The sequence below is a fragment of the Clarias gariepinus genome, chromosome 13, assembly GCF_024256425.1.
Source record: "Clarias gariepinus isolate MV-2021 ecotype Netherlands chromosome 13, CGAR_prim_01v2, whole genome shotgun sequence".
NCBI classification, from domain to species: Eukaryota; Metazoa; Chordata; class Actinopteri; order Siluriformes; family Clariidae; genus Clarias; species Clarias gariepinus.
Window position 1 is genome coordinate 27,032,332 of NC_071112.1, and position 17,702 is coordinate 27,050,033.

At 38.2% G+C, this 17,702-nt stretch overlaps 1 protein-coding gene across 2 annotated transcripts in view; it reads right to left on the bottom strand.

Moving 5' to 3' along the window:
- The window catches only part of tfb1m (transcription factor B1, mitochondrial), a 32,216-nt gene extending 15,862 nt beyond the window's left edge, over positions 1-16,354 (bottom strand). The window contains exons 1-6 of one of the 2 annotated variants that reach the window (XM_053509896.1): positions 16,290-16,354; positions 15,403-15,535; positions 15,050-15,201; positions 13,373-13,481; positions 13,112-13,263; positions 10,402-10,521 (exon numbers count right to left, since the gene is read on the bottom strand). In XM_053509896.1, coding sequence (XP_053365871.1) covers positions 10,402-10,521; positions 13,112-13,263; positions 13,373-13,481; positions 15,050-15,201; positions 15,403-15,517 — 648 coding nt within the window. In that variant the 5' untranslated portion in view covers positions 15,518-15,535; positions 16,290-16,354. Of the gene's footprint in view, positions 1-10,401; positions 10,522-13,111; positions 13,264-13,372; positions 13,482-15,049; positions 15,202-15,402; positions 15,536-16,284 lie in introns of both variants that reach the window. The other variant, XM_053509897.1, reaches the window with a different exon arrangement.
- Between the last annotated feature and the right edge of the window lie 1,348 nt (positions 16,355-17,702).

Sequence of the window (17,702 nt, forward strand, 5' to 3'; positions counted from 1 at the left end):
TTATAATATATAATTTACAAATAGATACACAGATATATCTTTTGGCCAGTTTGGCAGTTTGATTTGTTTTCTTTTAAAGAGAATATTTATGAGTATATGCAGTTCTCAGTTTTAACACCCAGGCATGTTATATAGTGAATCTTCTTTATAAGAAGACGACGCATTTTTTTACACCTTTACTCGTGTAATCCCACATGATTGCAGATGTTTTGGTCAAATATTGCGAAATAAAAACAGATTTGTGTGTAAATAGCGTGTCCAGAGTGCGTCAGGCACGAATGTAAACCCGTGTTATGCAGCGTACCTTCCGTTAGCGCAGTGAGCGGCGAGCTCGGCGGAGCCGCGGTGCCGTTTGGTGGCTAACTGAATGGTTCTTGGGGGAACAGACGCAGCTTATTTTTTTGTGGATGCTTCAGCACTTCTTGATTTCGCAGAGAAATGAGCTTCATGTGTGACTCTGCTGTTGTTTCAGTCTGCTTGTGCAAGTAGTTCTATTTTTTAAATAAAACTATTTTGTGGATGCAGTTCCTCTTCAACTGTCCATGTTTACTCTTTTTTTTTTTTCTTCCTCCCTCTGCTCTTTCCCCACATCACACTGTGCAGTGCAGTGTGCAGTCTACTACTACTTTAATCCCTATAGACACATTTCTTTTTCCTTTCTTTATTTTTAAATCAGTCCTCACGTCTTTCCACCTGATTAAAGGAACAGTTTAGATGTTTTTAGAGCCCCCTGCTGCCTGGAAGATAAACTGCAATTGCAAAACATTAGCCAGGTTCCCACTGCAAACTAAACTGCTCTGTAATTTGACGCTAGCAGATTCAGGTACACCAGGAGCTTCAGTTTTCTGGTCCAGAAGCATAAAAAAGAAACCACTTTTACAGTAATAATTTAATTTATTGAGCTATTAGTGGGGAAAGTCTTTAAAAAAAGAAGAAAAAAAACACAACACCTTTGGAATATTGGAAATAAAAAATGTTTCTAACGCCACTCTGTCCTTCATATTTGTTTCCTCCCTTTAAATTGCGGCCTGACTAATCAAGAGGTCAAACAAACAAAAACTAACAAACAAACTGTCAAAAATGCCCAAACACCATGAAATGGCTCCTCTGAAAATGTTACATACTGCCGCTTTAAGGTAGCAGAGAGCAGATAATCTTTTTTGGGTTCCTCATCAGTACACATGAAGACACTAATAAGGTGTGTGTGTGTGTGTGTGTGTGTTTGCGTAATGAGCGTCAGTGAGCCACGGAGCAGCAGGTTAGTCATTCAGGTTGCAGCACATTGCAGCCCAGAGTGTGTTGATGGTGCTAAAATTGGCTGGCCCTGAGCCGTGTCACACAGCCCGAGCTGTCCTGCTCATGTCCTCACAGAGCTGCCATGTCTCATCACCCGCTTTCAGCCTAATGTGCCCTATGGCGAGCAGACAAACTCGACAAGCCGTGTTATAAATGGCTCCTTCTTACGAGGACACGGCGTACGGATACCAGTGGTGTGTACCTCGGCTGGTTTACTCCTCAGCCTAATTACGCTTTAAATTAATATTGACACTGAGAAGGTTTCATGTTTCCTCTCTGAAACAAACATCCATCTAGATACGATTATTAAAAAAATAAACAAGTTTGAAATCTCACAAGGAAAGTCTAAATCGCAGAGTCCTGTGTATTTAACCCACATTTGATTAATGGCTCTCTGAGATACACTGCAGCAGCGACGGATCACGACTCAAATCCTGAGAGACTTTAAACACCGCCACCGAAATGAAACTTCTTCCCAGTTAAACTTTTTTACTTTAATTGAACTATTTTGCAAGTTTAACACCAGACTTTGGTGCAAAGGTCTAAAAGCTCCCCAATGATCTGAGCAAAAAACCTTGAGAAGAACAAAAGCTCAAAACAGAAGGACTACGATTACAGCAGGATTAAAAAGGGAGGAGTTTTCTCAGTTAAAACTATTTAAAAAAGATTGTTTTAATAATATTTTCTAAATAATCTAATTGGGATTAAATATGCAAATATACAAAAATTTTATTAATTAAAACATGCAGAAAATATTGCTTAAAATCAATACAGTAGGAAAAGCCTGATAAAGCCTATAGGTCGCATCCTGCGCTGCTTATAAACGCTGCATGCTTAAAAGTTTTAACATTTAGGGCATGAAACAGAGCATTTTGGCTGGATTTTGCGTCACTATGTGAAGCTGTTTCAACAAATGAGTAATCGAGCCAGTTGCATGTACCTCCTCGAACCAGTTACAAAAACCAACACTCAATATAACAAACCTACATGTGTATTATACAAAACGGACACTGCAGGGGACAAAATATGACCATTTACAACTATATATAAAATATTTCGTTGTGTATGTGAATGGAGGTAAAGTCCCAAGTCCAGGGAAGCAACAGCAAGTGTCATTATGGAGGTTCCTCGTTAAAGAAGTGTCCCTTAAAGCTAAAATGTTTTAACATCTCTTACTGTATTGATTTGAGCGGGCATGTTGAGTAACCTTTACTCTGGGCCAAAAACATCAATCTAAAGCTTAAATTCACATATTATATTTAAATATATATATATATATTAGCAAGTTGGTGTGTAGCTAATTACAGTTTATAACTGAAGTCCTGTGGGTGAAGTCCATACAACCTCTTGGCATCGTTCCTCATCACTTCCTCTGAACAGCATGTGGAAATCCAACACGTGCACATCTCTCCGTTCTGTTCATGGTGTTTAGTGAGAGAGGGGTCTGATCTTGAAGGAAGCAGTGGGAAGGAATGCCAAGATGGTGGACGGACTTTACTCTAGCAAGGTAGGTGCTGTGCACCTGCCCAAACGTCTGTGAGCATCCAACAAGCCTGACTGGATCTTTTCCTAAGGGATGGGAATTACATAACACACTCGACTTGTTTAGTGTTTCACGCTGCGCTATTTATATTTCTCCCGTTGCAAACAATGCAGTGTTTCTGGTCATGATTTCTCTGGTAGAGCTTAACAAGAGCTGACGCCATGCAAATTTACCATAATAAATAATCTCAATGCTGATTTTTTTCCCCTAACAAAGGATCCCGATGTTTCTAATACCACAGCAAAATTGGCAATTTATTTACAGAATGACATCATTTGTACTTCAAACTATATTCAAGTCTATGAAACACTAAAAAGACAAATCAATTACCAACCAAAAATAAATAAATAAAAGCAAAGCTTGAAAAATTACTGAGAAACAGGAGGAAGCGTTAACTCCTTTCTCCTGAAGATGTCTGAGAAGTTGCAGCTTTACTTTAACTGTTAAAAAGCTCTGACACTGGAGACGCCCTTCCAAATGTTACATAAACATCTCCTCACAGAACTTCTCTCATTATCAGTGATTACACAGACCACAGACTTAAAGGAGCATAGATGTAAAGACACATAGCCACTGTGCAGACTGCTGTACGGTCACCAAGGATAAAAAAACAGCAAAATGACTCGGATATATGAGCGCATGAATGATGAAACCGAGCACCAATCCTGCTCTAATCTGCATCAGCTTTAACATCGAGCATGAGGATGCGCCGTGCAATCCTTCCTCAACCAGGACAGGGCATGATATAGGAGAATATAGCTGAAAATATGTGTGTGTGTGTGTGTGTCTCTCTCTCTCTCTCTCTCTCACACATACACACGTATATTCTCTGACCTTTCCCTGATGCCTCAGCAGCACTAACCCTAGGGCACTTCTCTCAAGACTGATGATCCTGCCCTTGCCTGGTGGGCTGTAAACTGCTGAGACAGGCACGATGGACCCGAGAGAGAATCCTATCTGACAATTCACAGCTTGTACCACTCCACACACAGCGCTGCTGCACTGCTCTAGGGCTTTTATATTTTTTAAACGTACGCATTTTTATGAAAACCTCACATTAAAGATGCAGTAATAAACAGTGATGTTGTGTTGTTTTTTTATGGGGAGGGAATATCTGCAGTCAGAGCACTGAGGTCTGTTTATCAGCGAAACGCGAGGGTTGATTGTGCACGCGGTGTAAAAATTCTCCGGGATGTTAAGAAGGCGTGGGTAAACACGCTTTTGTTTTGCAGTGTTAAACCTTCTGTAATAAGCAGACGAGGTGGGAGGTGTTGAGCATCACACACCCCTGCACACACACATGGCCATCTGCCTCACACGCCACAGCGCACCGCTTCTCTCGCTCTCTTGGTAACACACAGACCCGAGTGTCCTGCTGTTCTGCAGTGGACTTCGAGCAGAGTAAAAACAAGCAGTAATTTTCATATCAAGCTGTCCCGAGGCATGGGGAGTGAGATTTATTACTCTCTCCCTCCACTCAATTCCGCAATAAACTCCAGACATCATTACAGAAGCCAGGGCGGCTGTGTACACCGAGGCCGCGCTGTAAATTACTGAATATTCATCTGATACTGCCTGAATTATGAGGATTTAGTGCTTAGCGTTCGCCGTGACCTTGCCCAGCCAAGAACACCCGGCCTCAGATTACTGATGATTAGAAAACAATACACCGGCGTTTCTCAGGTCTATAAACAGAACCACGTTCTCAGCTGGGACGTTAAGAAATTCGGCCGTGATTAAGCTCGCTGCTCTGCTGAACCGTTTAGGTGGCCAACTTCCAAAGCACTTCATTTTAAACTGACCTATTTTTAGATTTAACCTTGAGACTTGATATATTAAGGAAAAGCAGCCACAGGCTTTTGTATCCCCCGACACCTCACTTGACCCCATTTAGATATTAGATCTGGCCCCATTTATCATGACGGGCGTGTGGTCCCCAGGGCGCTCACCGTTCTATTCTGACTTATGGAAAGTTCCTTTTCCTTTATGGAAACTCAAAAGATCTGTTTAAAGCAGCAGTTTGTAACTTTTTGTGCCCCCTGCTGTTTGAGACTTGAATTACAGCTGTAATTTAAACACTAGCAATTCATCTCCTTTATCTCGTGACCTTATCTCCACCATTAAAGCACATTTACCTTTTAAAGCAGTTAAAAAAAAGTGTAATGTAAATAATTATCAGAAATCTGTTCTGTATGATCACTTTATTACGTGTGCATGCACTTGGGAGGGAATAAACCTGCTATAAATCTGTTTTAATAAAGATGGAGACACTAGAAATGTTTATATTCACTCAGGCTGTTACTGATAAAAAAAAGATGTCAAATTATTAAAGTCTGCATGCCAACTTTTCACAACAATAAAGAATTTGATCCTGTGGTATCAACAAATTACACCCCTAATTAGCCAATGAGTGATAAATAAGCATTACTTAAATTTACAGATCCCATACAACAAATTTAAATTTTTCATCCAAAGCATTTTTTTTTGCCCTGAAATTACCTCTGCACATAGAAGGAAGAGAACAGTTAAGCCCTGCTGATCTTCTGTAGAAACCACACACAATCTAACCTGGGGCAGGATCCATCGTTAGCAGTCACCACTTTTAAAAACAATTAAAAATAAAGCACTTTATAGCACTTTCAGGTTACACGTTTTATAATAAAAAATATAATCTTTAATTACTGATTAAACATACATGATTAAACTAGGGACACAATCTAATGAGTGGAAAACACACCATTTTGCACTGAAGTTTAGTGTTTCCTCTAAAAATCTTCCATGCGATATAATTTTCTGGTTGTTTATTTTTCGAACAAGACTTTTGCTGGGTAATTACCAGGAGTGCACTACAGGGTAGTGCTGATCATTTTTTTTCTGTAATCAAATTCATTTGTAATTTCTTGTGGAAAATATAAACTCAGAAAAAAATATGTTTGGTGTTATAGTAAATTTAGCAACGGATTTTTAAGACACCTGACTGGCTTTTATGTTGGCACGCAGATTGGCTGCAAATGGCTAAAATACCGTAAGACTGCATGTGTTCTAATGAAGCAAGGATTTCAGTTCTGTTCTCTGGGAGAAAACCGAAGTACCCAAACCAAGTACCCAGAAAATCAAACCCTCGCCTTCGGAGGTGCGAGGCCACAGCGCTACTGTAACCACTACTCCACCATGCAGCCCCTGTTACAGTACATCAGATGATATTAAATTAAAAAACTACCTAAACTGTAGCTATGGCAGGGGTCTTGTTGGCATGGCGCACGGCACGCCTGTACTATTATAGAGGAAACACTCAAGTTGTCTGTAAAAACGAGCAGGGCCGATCAGCTGTGGTCTCTGTATATGCTGGGCTAATTACAGGGCCAGAAAAATGCATATAGAAGCTTTAAATAAATGAAAACACATTTACTGTATGGTGCAAACGCAGGTCTAAAACCTAGAAAATCAAATCAACACCAGGCGTCAATCTGCAGTTAATCAAATATTTTACCTTTGGTGAGTGTTGCTTGTGATCCCAGAGTCATGAGGTAGGTGTGTGTGTACGTATGAGTGTGTGTTTGTGTGTGTGTGTGTGTGTGTGTGTGCACGCGCACATGTGTGTTTGTGGTGAAAGAGGAGCTGACTGAGAAATTCGTCAGGACCTCTCCGCGCCTCGGTCTGCTGCCTGATCGATCTCAGTCGTTAATCTATCTCTGGCTACTTTCCCTTTTGTGTGTGTGTGTGTGTGGTGGGGGACTGGGGCCAGGAGACAGAGCTGCAGGGTCAGGTCACAAAGCGTATGTCCATCTTGGCTCTGAAGCACTGCTGCCTGGATGCAGAAGCTGCTGATAAGCCTGAAGCGCTCTTATGATTCATGCGGTTGTGAAACACAGACATGGAGGCTCAGTCCAAACTCTAAAGCGCCTCACGGAGGAATATTTTACAATTACAGAGAGGAGAACACTCTGGGAATATGAAATGCAATGGGAACAGTCTAATTACATCACTGATGATCAGGAAAGCCTGAGGTTGGTCAGGATTACAGCTGGGTAATATCATATAAATACAAATACCTTCATAGTTTATTTATTTTTAAAACTTTTGTTTAATAATTATTTAAATACACACTGATGTTGCTTATATTAACATCTAAAACTATTTTAAGAAATCCTAATAACTTATTACTTCTTCCTTTTCAGGTCAATAAATTTTTTTGCAAAAGTAAATGTAACTAATTACATAATGACATTAATAAACTGTGAATAAAGTATAAACTATAATGTGGAGAAAAAAAAAGCACCTTAGGCTTCATCAATGAAATGGTTCCTCACAGATTATTGTGGACGAACACAAAACTCTGCATGAAACTCTGAGAACTGAGATATAGAGATGGATGATGGAAAATATTTTATATAATATTATAAACCACTTAAAGAGCCTTTTATTTTAGATAATTTCTACATATTTCTGGATTATACTGTGTATTTATATTTTGCACTTTGTTATATTGTACTCAATATTATTTTTTATACAATTATTTGATATTCTTTAAATTATGAAAATTCTATTCTAGTGATTAAAACTTGTAGATGCTCTCTATTCATAGGCTTTAATTGCTGATGTTTATTCTTTTTTATTTTATTATTATATTTATTTATTTCAAAGCATTTTGACTCTGTGTTAGAAATGAACAATAATTAATATAAAGTTTATTGGTTTCTTGGGTTTATTTTCATTTTCAGTTTAATTTATTGTTCCTATATTAATTTAATATTCATTTATTTTAAACTGTATCAATATTGTACACATCAATATCGTAATAATGATTAACAAACAATGTCTAGTGCAGCCCTAATGAGCAGCTGCTGTAGTGTGTACAAGTAGTGTGTGTGTGTGTGTTTGTGTTTGTTTGGGGGAGCATAGGTTGAGAGTGCAGGGGGAAATGTAGTGTGTTGTGGTCTCTCTTGCACCCACACACACACAACACACAAAACACACAAACACACACACCTCTTAGCCAATCAGCATCTACAGCAGCCTCAAGGACGAGACAAAGTCACTCAATGTGACAGAAGGAGCCTGCAGCAGTGAAACACGTCATAAAGCACATCACGTTAAAAACACGTCTAGCAGCTCGTCAGCATCAGTAAAGTCATGCATTTATAAATACACCTGCTCCAGGGTCACTCTGTGATGGAATGGCTTGCATCTTTAGTATTCAGAGCGGTTAACTTTAACACACACACACACACACACACACACTCTCTCTCTCTCTTTCATTGCATCACACAACACAAGACTCATCTTAAAACACTACAGCAGCCTTAATCCAGGAAGAAAGCAGTGTGAGAACAGCGTGATCTGCTCCTGCTTGTTTCCAGCTACAACAACATTGTCCTGGCGCCGCGGCGGCACGCTACTGATCAATAAAGCAGAAACGACTGACCTGTACACACAGTGAGGACAGCCCTCATTGAGAGGTCACACAGGTTAAACTCTTGGTATAATAAATTTCAAGTCTGAATTAATATCTGTTTAAAACATCTGGTGCCTTGAAAAAGTATTTGCCAACTGCCTGTTTTTTTTTTAATATGTATGTCACTTTTTTTAGTATATATATTTTTTTATGTCACACTTGGAGCTCCAGATCCTGAAACAAATTTAAATATTTCACAATTAATAACCCAATTAACCCAATTAAATAAAAATGCAGTTCTTAAATGATGGTTTCACTCATTAAAAGCTTTCCAATTCTACCTGGCACTATGGGAAGAATGCCACCCATGGGAGACTTTTTAAGGCAAAAGCCACGGCTGAGCAAAAGAATACAAATCCTCGTCTCACATTTGCAATAAAACAAACATGGGCATATAGGCAAATAGTGGAGTGATGAGACAAAAGCTCAACTTTATGGAAGGTGTGTCCCATTACATCTGGTATAAAAATAACACAGCATTTCAATAAAAAAGAAAAAAAAAAAAAAAAAACAAAAACACCCAAACAGTCAAACATTGTGGTTGTAGTGTGATGGTCTGGGGCAGCTTCAGGACCTGGTCAACATGCCATAATTGATCTAACCATGAATTCTGCCCTCTACCAAAAACCTGTCTGGCCAATAGTTTCTGACCTCAAAATCAAGCGCACTTAGGTTACATAGCAGGGCAATGATCCGAAACACACCAGCAAGACCACCTCTGAATGGCTCAAATAATACAAAATTAAGGTCTTGAAGTGGCCTAGTCAAAGTCCAGACTTATGTACCGATTGGGAAAAAAGTCCATAAAATTCCATATATCTGGAATATATATTCCATATATATAGTACAACTGTTCTTATTTGTCTATATTTTACACATATTTTTTTGTTCTGTACAGTTATGTTATTTTATGTTATTTTATTTTAATTTTATATTTTATTTCAATCTTCTATCTTTTTAAACTTTTTAAAGAAGCATATGGTAAAAGATAAGCCTAGATTGACTCAGATTAAGATTAAAATTGATTATGTGTAAACAGACTCGCACAAAAGAGCCAGATGTTTAAGGAATGATTGCCAGAGGTTTAACTGCTTTCATCATGTTGCTCTATTTTTACTTGAGTTAATGCTACATTACCCACAATGCTATGCCAATCGTAGTGCGGTGGGATTAAGCCCTCGCCCCAGCTCCACCCAAAGAGAGTGATGATTTAGTGTTGAAGTTTGTTCATCTCTCAGCTTGACCTTTCACACTCATATCACCATCAACACTATCAGACTCGCCACCTCTCAGACAACTAACTAACTAAACCGAGTCTCAGATATAGCTGTACTGCATTCTGGGACTTTAAGTCCAGCATCCCGGCAATGACAGCAATGACAACACCAGTGTCCCATCTGACATCACACAAGCCCCTTCATCTTACAGGAAAAATAAAATAGAGCTTTAAACTAAAAAAAACAAGCACACAATCACAGATCACATCACTCTCTTTAAACATGTCTCATGGCTCAGAATACAGAATTTTTCTTTAATTAATACTGAAAAAAAGAAAGTGCTCCAGAATAATTACTTTTCAGACTTGTTTCAAAACCAGATTAAAATCTTTTACCTCCCAAGGCCAGATTAATCCATCCTCAAGCTTTCAGACAGCCCGTAAAAATTCTATTACAAAGTAATTGTGTTATAACTGGTGTTTAACAATTAAAGAACAATCACAATTAAACCCTTTGGTTCCTGCGAGAGTCCAAAGCAACCTAGAGGCTGCGCTGAAACTCATAAATAGCAGCATGAAATAATTATAGGCAACATGTAAGAATGCAAAAACCCTCCTCTTCATCTCTCTCGGGTCAGATTAAATATTCACAGGACGACATTGAGAAGGAGCGAGAGGGAATTCACAGAGTGTTACTCACAATCCCGCAGGGGCTCCGTATCAAACCCCTGCAGTTATGCAGCTGTATGAGAGCCTGTGGGAAACGCGGGTCTAATTGTAAACGCAGGAATGTGGGATTGTTCAGAGGAAGGCCTGCAGGCGCTACGATGTACTGCGAGTGTCAGGAGACCGTTCTGTCGGGAAAGATAGAGACGAACAGCAGATACTCACGTCAGGTTTGGGGATGAACGCTCGGCCGGGGATGGTGAAGCAGTTGTGTACGGTGCTCAGGTACTGCGCCATGATGGACAGACGACTGCGCTGTCTGCTTCCAGTGCCTGCCGTTAACCTCTGGAGCAGAACAAAAACAATAAGCATCATCATCATATTCCACAATGACACTATTTACCATTATTTACACTCTAAAGATACAATAACTGTATTTTACTTGTTTTCTATACTTGCACAATAGATTCTAATTGGTCCGGAGGTTTTGTCCAGAACAAATGCACTTATGCTGCTAGATCTGTTTAATTTAAACGTAAAATAAAAAAAAAAGGCGTCATTATTAATTACAAAGGATTCATTGACTGTTAGCAAGTTCAACTATAAGTTAAGAAAAGCTGAGCAAACACCAAATAAACGTTTCCTAATTAAAGTATCGCAAAGTCCCTACTGCAATCTTTGTTCTCACCAGCAATTGGGAACATTTATGCATATGGTATGGGAATGTGAGGAGGTTTACGAGTTTTGGGAAAAGATTTCATCAGTATTGTCTGATATGATAGGAAAAGAGATACCAGTGCAACCAGTGGTACTTCTCCTAAATGACGACTCTAGCCTAGCTTTTACAGAACTACAAAGGAAAATTTGGCTGGCAGGACTAACATCGGCCAAAAAGATAATTGCTCAGAGATGGCTTCTTCCACCCACTTTATCTGTGCGACACTGGTTATTTCAGTTTCATGATATAGTAAGGTTAGAACTTTCAACAGCCAGAATAAATAAAGCTAGAGCCTCAACCATTGAGGCATGGGAAGCAGTTGCAGATGGCTTAATAAAAAACTTCAAGACAGTAGATGGCAATTCTGGATATAATTGAAAATTGTAAACCTCTGGTGTTTTACTGTACATGTTACTCTGCTTATCCTTAGTTTGTTGTATTGCACATACAATATCTGTATTTTGGACTTATGTATTTGCATTTTATATTAACATTTTTATTATTAGTGTATGCACTGTATTTCGTTTGATTGCAATTTCATTATAAGTTGGCCTGGACTCGGGGGACCGCTGGGGGGTGGGAGCGGGTGGGCGTTTGGAGGATTGGACTGAGATTGTACATTATTGTATATGATCCTTTCTACATAAAACTAATAAAAATTTGATCCCAAAAAAAAAGCTGAGCAATTTGCAACTCTATTGTGTATAACGTGTGTGATTCATGCTTTAACAAATGAAATTTGATTCTGTTTTTGGGACGGTCACTGATTATTGCACTAGAACTGCACCAAACACGCTGGTTTATTCCTCACACGCACACACACGCGCACACACTAACCTGCATTATTAACCAGAATGGGTGAAAACCTCCTCACGTCTGTGCAATCTAATACATTCTCCATAGGTTGGTGTGTGTGTGTGTGTGTGTGTGTGTGTGTGTGTGTGTGTGAGAAAGAGAGAGACTAAGGCGTTACATATGGCTGCTAACAAACAGGATCAAATTAGCTCATTAATTTGAACATTCCCGTGTAATTAGCATTAATTAGTTCACCCGATAATCGTGACTTATCAGAACACTAGGAAAAAATCCCTACAGCTATAAACCTCGCCAGAGATCCGGAGCTGAGCTCTGCCTTCTGTGCAGCTGCATTGGACTGTGGAGCGCAAAAGTTTGTACACCCTTAAGTACAAAATGAAGACTGCGTGTATAAAAAGACATAATAATAAAAATAACAGTAACAATAATAGTAACAATAATATCAGTAATTTTCCATGTTTCAATGAAACCAACAAGCTGATCATTTCCTACATGGTTAAATTCTGTCATTTTAGATTTATTATTTTTAACTGTAAAAATGTTTTAATTGTAAACATTTTTCCAAGTTTTAAGGAGAATTTCTTCTCTTAATCCATGGAATTTTTATTACAGTCGCTCAACACCAAACAAAAGCAAACCAAATATGTGATGCCTTTTCCCTTTTTTTAAAAAAATGACCAGCAATGCATGATTATTAAATATAAACATGAGTAAAACGAACAGAGGTTGTGAGATTATTTCTGTGTAACAGAATGCTCCCCCTCGGAGAAGACTGACTGCACTGATGATGTCGTGTTTAAACAATGATCTACTTATATTCACAGTTCCTACGCACGGAACCACTGTATTCTCGCTGACCAAATTTAATCAGTCTTTGGGTTAAAGTGTTCTTGGAAATAATCCCAGGGCCCTGATATGAAACTTACTTATTTGACTAAGAACTACAATGTCCATTTTATCAGTTTATAATAATGTTAAACTCTTTTGAGCGTCTGTGAAATGAGTTAGTTTTTGTTCTTACTTGTGTTACAGCAGTTATAAACCCTTGTTTCCTCACCATCCTCTTTTTATTCTCTCTCTTATCACGTCTGTTATGTTACTGAGAAACCACAAAGAAGCTCCTCTGTCCTGAAGGTGCGAAAACACTCAAATTCCAGCCGTACTTCGGACTGTTACACCAGACACTCCTCCGACTAATGATGCATAAACACAATCCTCCTTACTGTATGATGCATTTTTAATTCAAAGTGTTTACTGTACGCATTACTTTAAAAACAACAACGTATCAGATCTCATTAATATAAACCTGCTCTTCCTAACCTGATCAAAGCTGCTGTTACAGAGAATTAAATCAACCTGCCCAATCAGAATTCAGCTTATTAACACCCCTGGTGTTCTCACCTCTGCCACCTCCTTCTGGAAGGTCAGAGTGAGTCTGGTGCGTCCGTACACAAACGGGCCGGTCCTGTCGGCCATCTCCTCCAACCACTTAATGATGAGTGGAGTAGAGACGCTGAAGGGGAGATTCCCGATTATGTGAAGATCAGGAGGCTCTGACACACACACACACACACACACACACAGACACAAAGTGCATCATAATAAAATTATGAATTTGCAAGTATTCACACATTTGTTATAAATAAATGAAACCCGTCTTACCATCGTCCCAGTTCCTGGCGAGGTGTGCTGGAAAAGCCGAGCTCATCCCGAACGCAAGAACGTCTCCGTGGACGATCCGGACTCGCCCTGGAGCCGCCTCTGATAAGAGCTGCGCAAACACACACAGCAACACAAACCATTAGACAAAAACTGCACAACTATCTGAGTTTATATTTGAAATGTTCGAGTAAATGTTTTCTCCACAATCTAAGCTTTTATTTACCTAAGATATAATTAAAACTTATACTGTACGACAATTAATTCTTAACAAACAAACCTTTAGGAACATTTAGCATTTTCATTCCCATTTGTGTATACAATCATCATGCACATGTATATAGAAGCAGTATTTTCATATTCATATATTATTTGATAGCATTTTTCTACCTTTATAATGCACTTTAAACTTGACACAATTTCTACCTCATTAATGCACCTTAAATGTCAACAGTGTTCATTCATGCACCTTGATTGTAACCTTTTTTTCCCTTCCCCACTGCAATTCTCGCTTGCTGCTTAAATGCTGTATATTATTATGTGAACTGGATGCTGTAACATTACACGTTCCCTTTGGGATCAATCAATCAATCAATCTAAACCCCCAATATTTAGAGGTAAAATGTAACCCTTTTCATATCATAGCCGGGTGAACTCATGTAGCCATGCTGATTTAACAAGCTGAACTCTGACCGCCATGTTATGTCACATGTGTTAGGTAGTGTGGCACTGGGCCATGAGTTTTAAAAGCTACCATGGTTAAAGAAAAGAAATACAGGACTTAATGGCGTTAATAAGTTTAATACCAACCAAAAAATATTCTGAAATAAAGTGTTAACTTAATCTTTTCTGTTATTTTGTAATTCACTTCAGCACCAGGCTGCACTCTGAAAGGTCTAATCATATGTTCATGAGTGTGCTATTGTTATTGAACACAGCCTTGCTATACTATTACACGCACTCTTGCACTGTGGTTATTGAACGCAGCCCTCCTGGACTATCATAATGCAGGAGAGGAAAGAGGTGCAGGAGGGGTAAAAAATAAAAAATAAAATTATACAGATGCAAGAACAATGGTCTGGGGGAATTTTTTTTAAATATATATATATATATTAGACTCACTGGTGACCATGGAGCCATTGGTGAGCCCCTGGAGCCCTGGGCCAGTAATTTATTTATTATTTTGCTAAATTTTAGTTGTAATTATGTGTTTATTACACGAAACAGCACAGTGAGGCACAGTAATAAATTTAAATCTCAACCCTGCTTGGGTTGTTGGAAGATTTCTTTGAAAGGTGTAATTTAATCAATGATGGTGTGATCAGTCCACTAATTTAACACTCACCATGTACTGTAACAAGTGTAAAACACAATTAAAAAAATTTACATAAAGTGATTTTACAGGGGCATTCCCAAATTGCCTGTAGTGTGGGAATGAGTGTGTGTATGTGTGTGTGCCCTGCGATGGATTGGCACCCTGTCCAGGGTATACCCTGCCTTGGGCCCAAGCCTCCTAGGATAAGCTCCAGGTCCCTAAATACAGGATAAAGGGGTATAAACGATGAGTGAGTGAGTGGGTAAGTGAGTGATTTTACAGGCACCAATAGTTTAACATCATTTATAAAATTATAAGTGATAACTTGGACTTTTCTAACACATAGCAATCCTGTAATCTCTAACCTGTAATCCAGGTATAAAGCGTGAGTCCTTCTCCACCACCAGGACATCAGCTGCACCGGCGTTGAGGATGGATCTGGTGAGTCCTCCAGGCCCGGGTCCCACCTCACACACACATGCGTTCCTCAGGTTACCTGCCTGCCTGATGATTTTATCTTCAATGACACAATCAACATCAAAATCATAACGTCTGTGTCACGCTGATGCGGAAAAAATAATCAACACTAGGAGTGTGATGGAACAGACTTATTGTTACTTTTGTAAAAAATGTATAGCTGTTACAGCCACTGAACCAAGCAGAACGGAGTGTTTAAATCCCACTGATGCACCTAATGTACAGGTTCGCAAAGTCTTACCAGTGAGTCTCAAGTCCAACAGGAAGTTCTGAGAAAGCTGCTTTTGAGCTCTCAGGTTATACAGTTTGATGATTTCACCGATGGTTGGTAGAGGAGGCAGACGAAGGGACGCCATTTTCCCAGACACTGCCACCTGCATGTAAACACAGAATGTTAAACATCTGAAAAACTCCCAATCTTATGCTTCTGACCTTTTCACACAACTCAGGAACAGAAGCTTGCAGAGAATTGATTTGTTTGACCAAAAATTATATTGTGATCAAAATCATGCATAATAACAATAGAAAAACTGTTAGACATAAATGCAACATTTAAAAAGTAAAACAACAATGACAACCACCAAGACTGAAAAACGAGAAAGAAATCTGTCTCTTAAAACACTAATTTTCGTTATTGTACGGTGAATTTACCCAGGATATGAGAAATATTAACTAAAGCTAATTAAGTGACTATGAATGATAATTTTCACAATAAAGTAATACAGTTTTCCCTCTATAAGTTAAACAGCCTTTAATGTTATGGCAAAAATGTACTGTTACAGTCAGCAGTGACATCTAGTGTTAAAAACAGCACACTGCAACTTTACAAATTACCTCTATTAGCTCTATTCCCATTTTTACTGACGATTTTCAGGCTGTTAAGAACTCTACAAATTGTCATTAATTAAATAAAATATATGAATATTATCTCAGTCTGTGCAACATGTCCAAAATTACATCCGAAACCTTTTTCTTTATAAATAACCATCATACACAGCTGAAAGCTGCAAGCAATTTTGCTAACAAGCTAAATACTGAAATGTGAATAATAATTCGTTCTTAACTGCCATGAAAAAAATAAGCTATGAAATAATATATTTTTTTAAAGCGCTATAAACTGTACCTGACCTCTTCTAAACAGTGAAACACGTTGTCCTCCTCTTCTGCGCTGTGCTGTTGGCGTTCTGTCTGTACTTCCGGGTTGACTGTGGTATTGCGTCTTTTTCACCAATAAAAATCTGCAATTACAGACTCAGCCAATCAGATTTAAGAGTAGGCGGGACTTTTCCCTGCGGACGGTACACGCTTTAGAAACATTTCTTGATGTCAATTTAACAGCATAATGTGTGTTAAAATATAATAAAACTAAAAATCATAAAATTATAATACAAATAGTTTAAAATAGTTTAAAACTTAATTTTCTTATCATTTTTGTTGTTTTTGTTGTTGTTGTTGTTGTTATTATTATTATTATTATTATTATTATTATAAGTCACTTATATAGTTTGAAAGATTATGGCTCCACACTCTAACTAAAAGCTGACAATGCTGTGCAGTCTGCATAAAATACATTTTATTAATTATGTAAGGCATAACTGCTTCAATTCTATTGTCCTGTTGATTATCCTTCACTAAATGCATTCTTATTATTTTTATTTATTATTTTATATAAACAAACTACTGTGGTTTGTTTAACAGCATTTTCTCCTTCTTCTTCTTCTTCTTCTTCTTCTTATTATTATTAATGATTATTAATATTTTTATTACACACACTGATTCCATGTTATTATAATACTATAATATGCTATATACATACAGTATATTCAGTATGTGTATATATGTATATATTACATTATATAATTTTATAATAACACAGTATCTGTGTGTGTATAAAAATATTAATAATCATTAATAATGATAATTATTGTGGTTGGGTTAAGAACTTCTCAACATATGATCAAATAACGGAAAAGAAAAGTGCTGAACTGTTAAGCTTGTGGAATAAATGTGGTCAGGAAAGAGATCACTTAAAGACTTGGTGAAGTTGCATTGTACAAATCAACAGTAAAACACTTCTACACGCACTATAAATCACAGGATTGAGTATAAACAGCTGTGTCTTCATGAGATAACCACTTGTTAGGGAGAATAATCGGAAAAGGCTTCAGTTTGCTGGGGAGCATAAAGATAGGACTTTGGAGCAAAGATAAAAGCTCAAGTGGTCTAAGGAGGTTAGATTGCTCCGATTCCAGAGTGGTGTGTCAGGGTAAGAAGGGAAGCACATGAAGTGATGCACCATTCATGCATAGTGTTTACTGTACAAGCCTCTGGAGGCAGTGTTAAGATCTGGGTTTGCTTCCGTTGCTCAGGTCTAGACTCATTTATGTTACGTGGCAATAAATTAGAGTCAGCTGATCACCTGAATGTACTGAATGACCAGGTTATTATATTAGTTTTTCTTCCCTGATTGAACAGGCATTTTCCAGGTCTCAGATTCTGAAAGAGTGGCTCTGGGAGCACGAGGAATCATTTTGAGACATG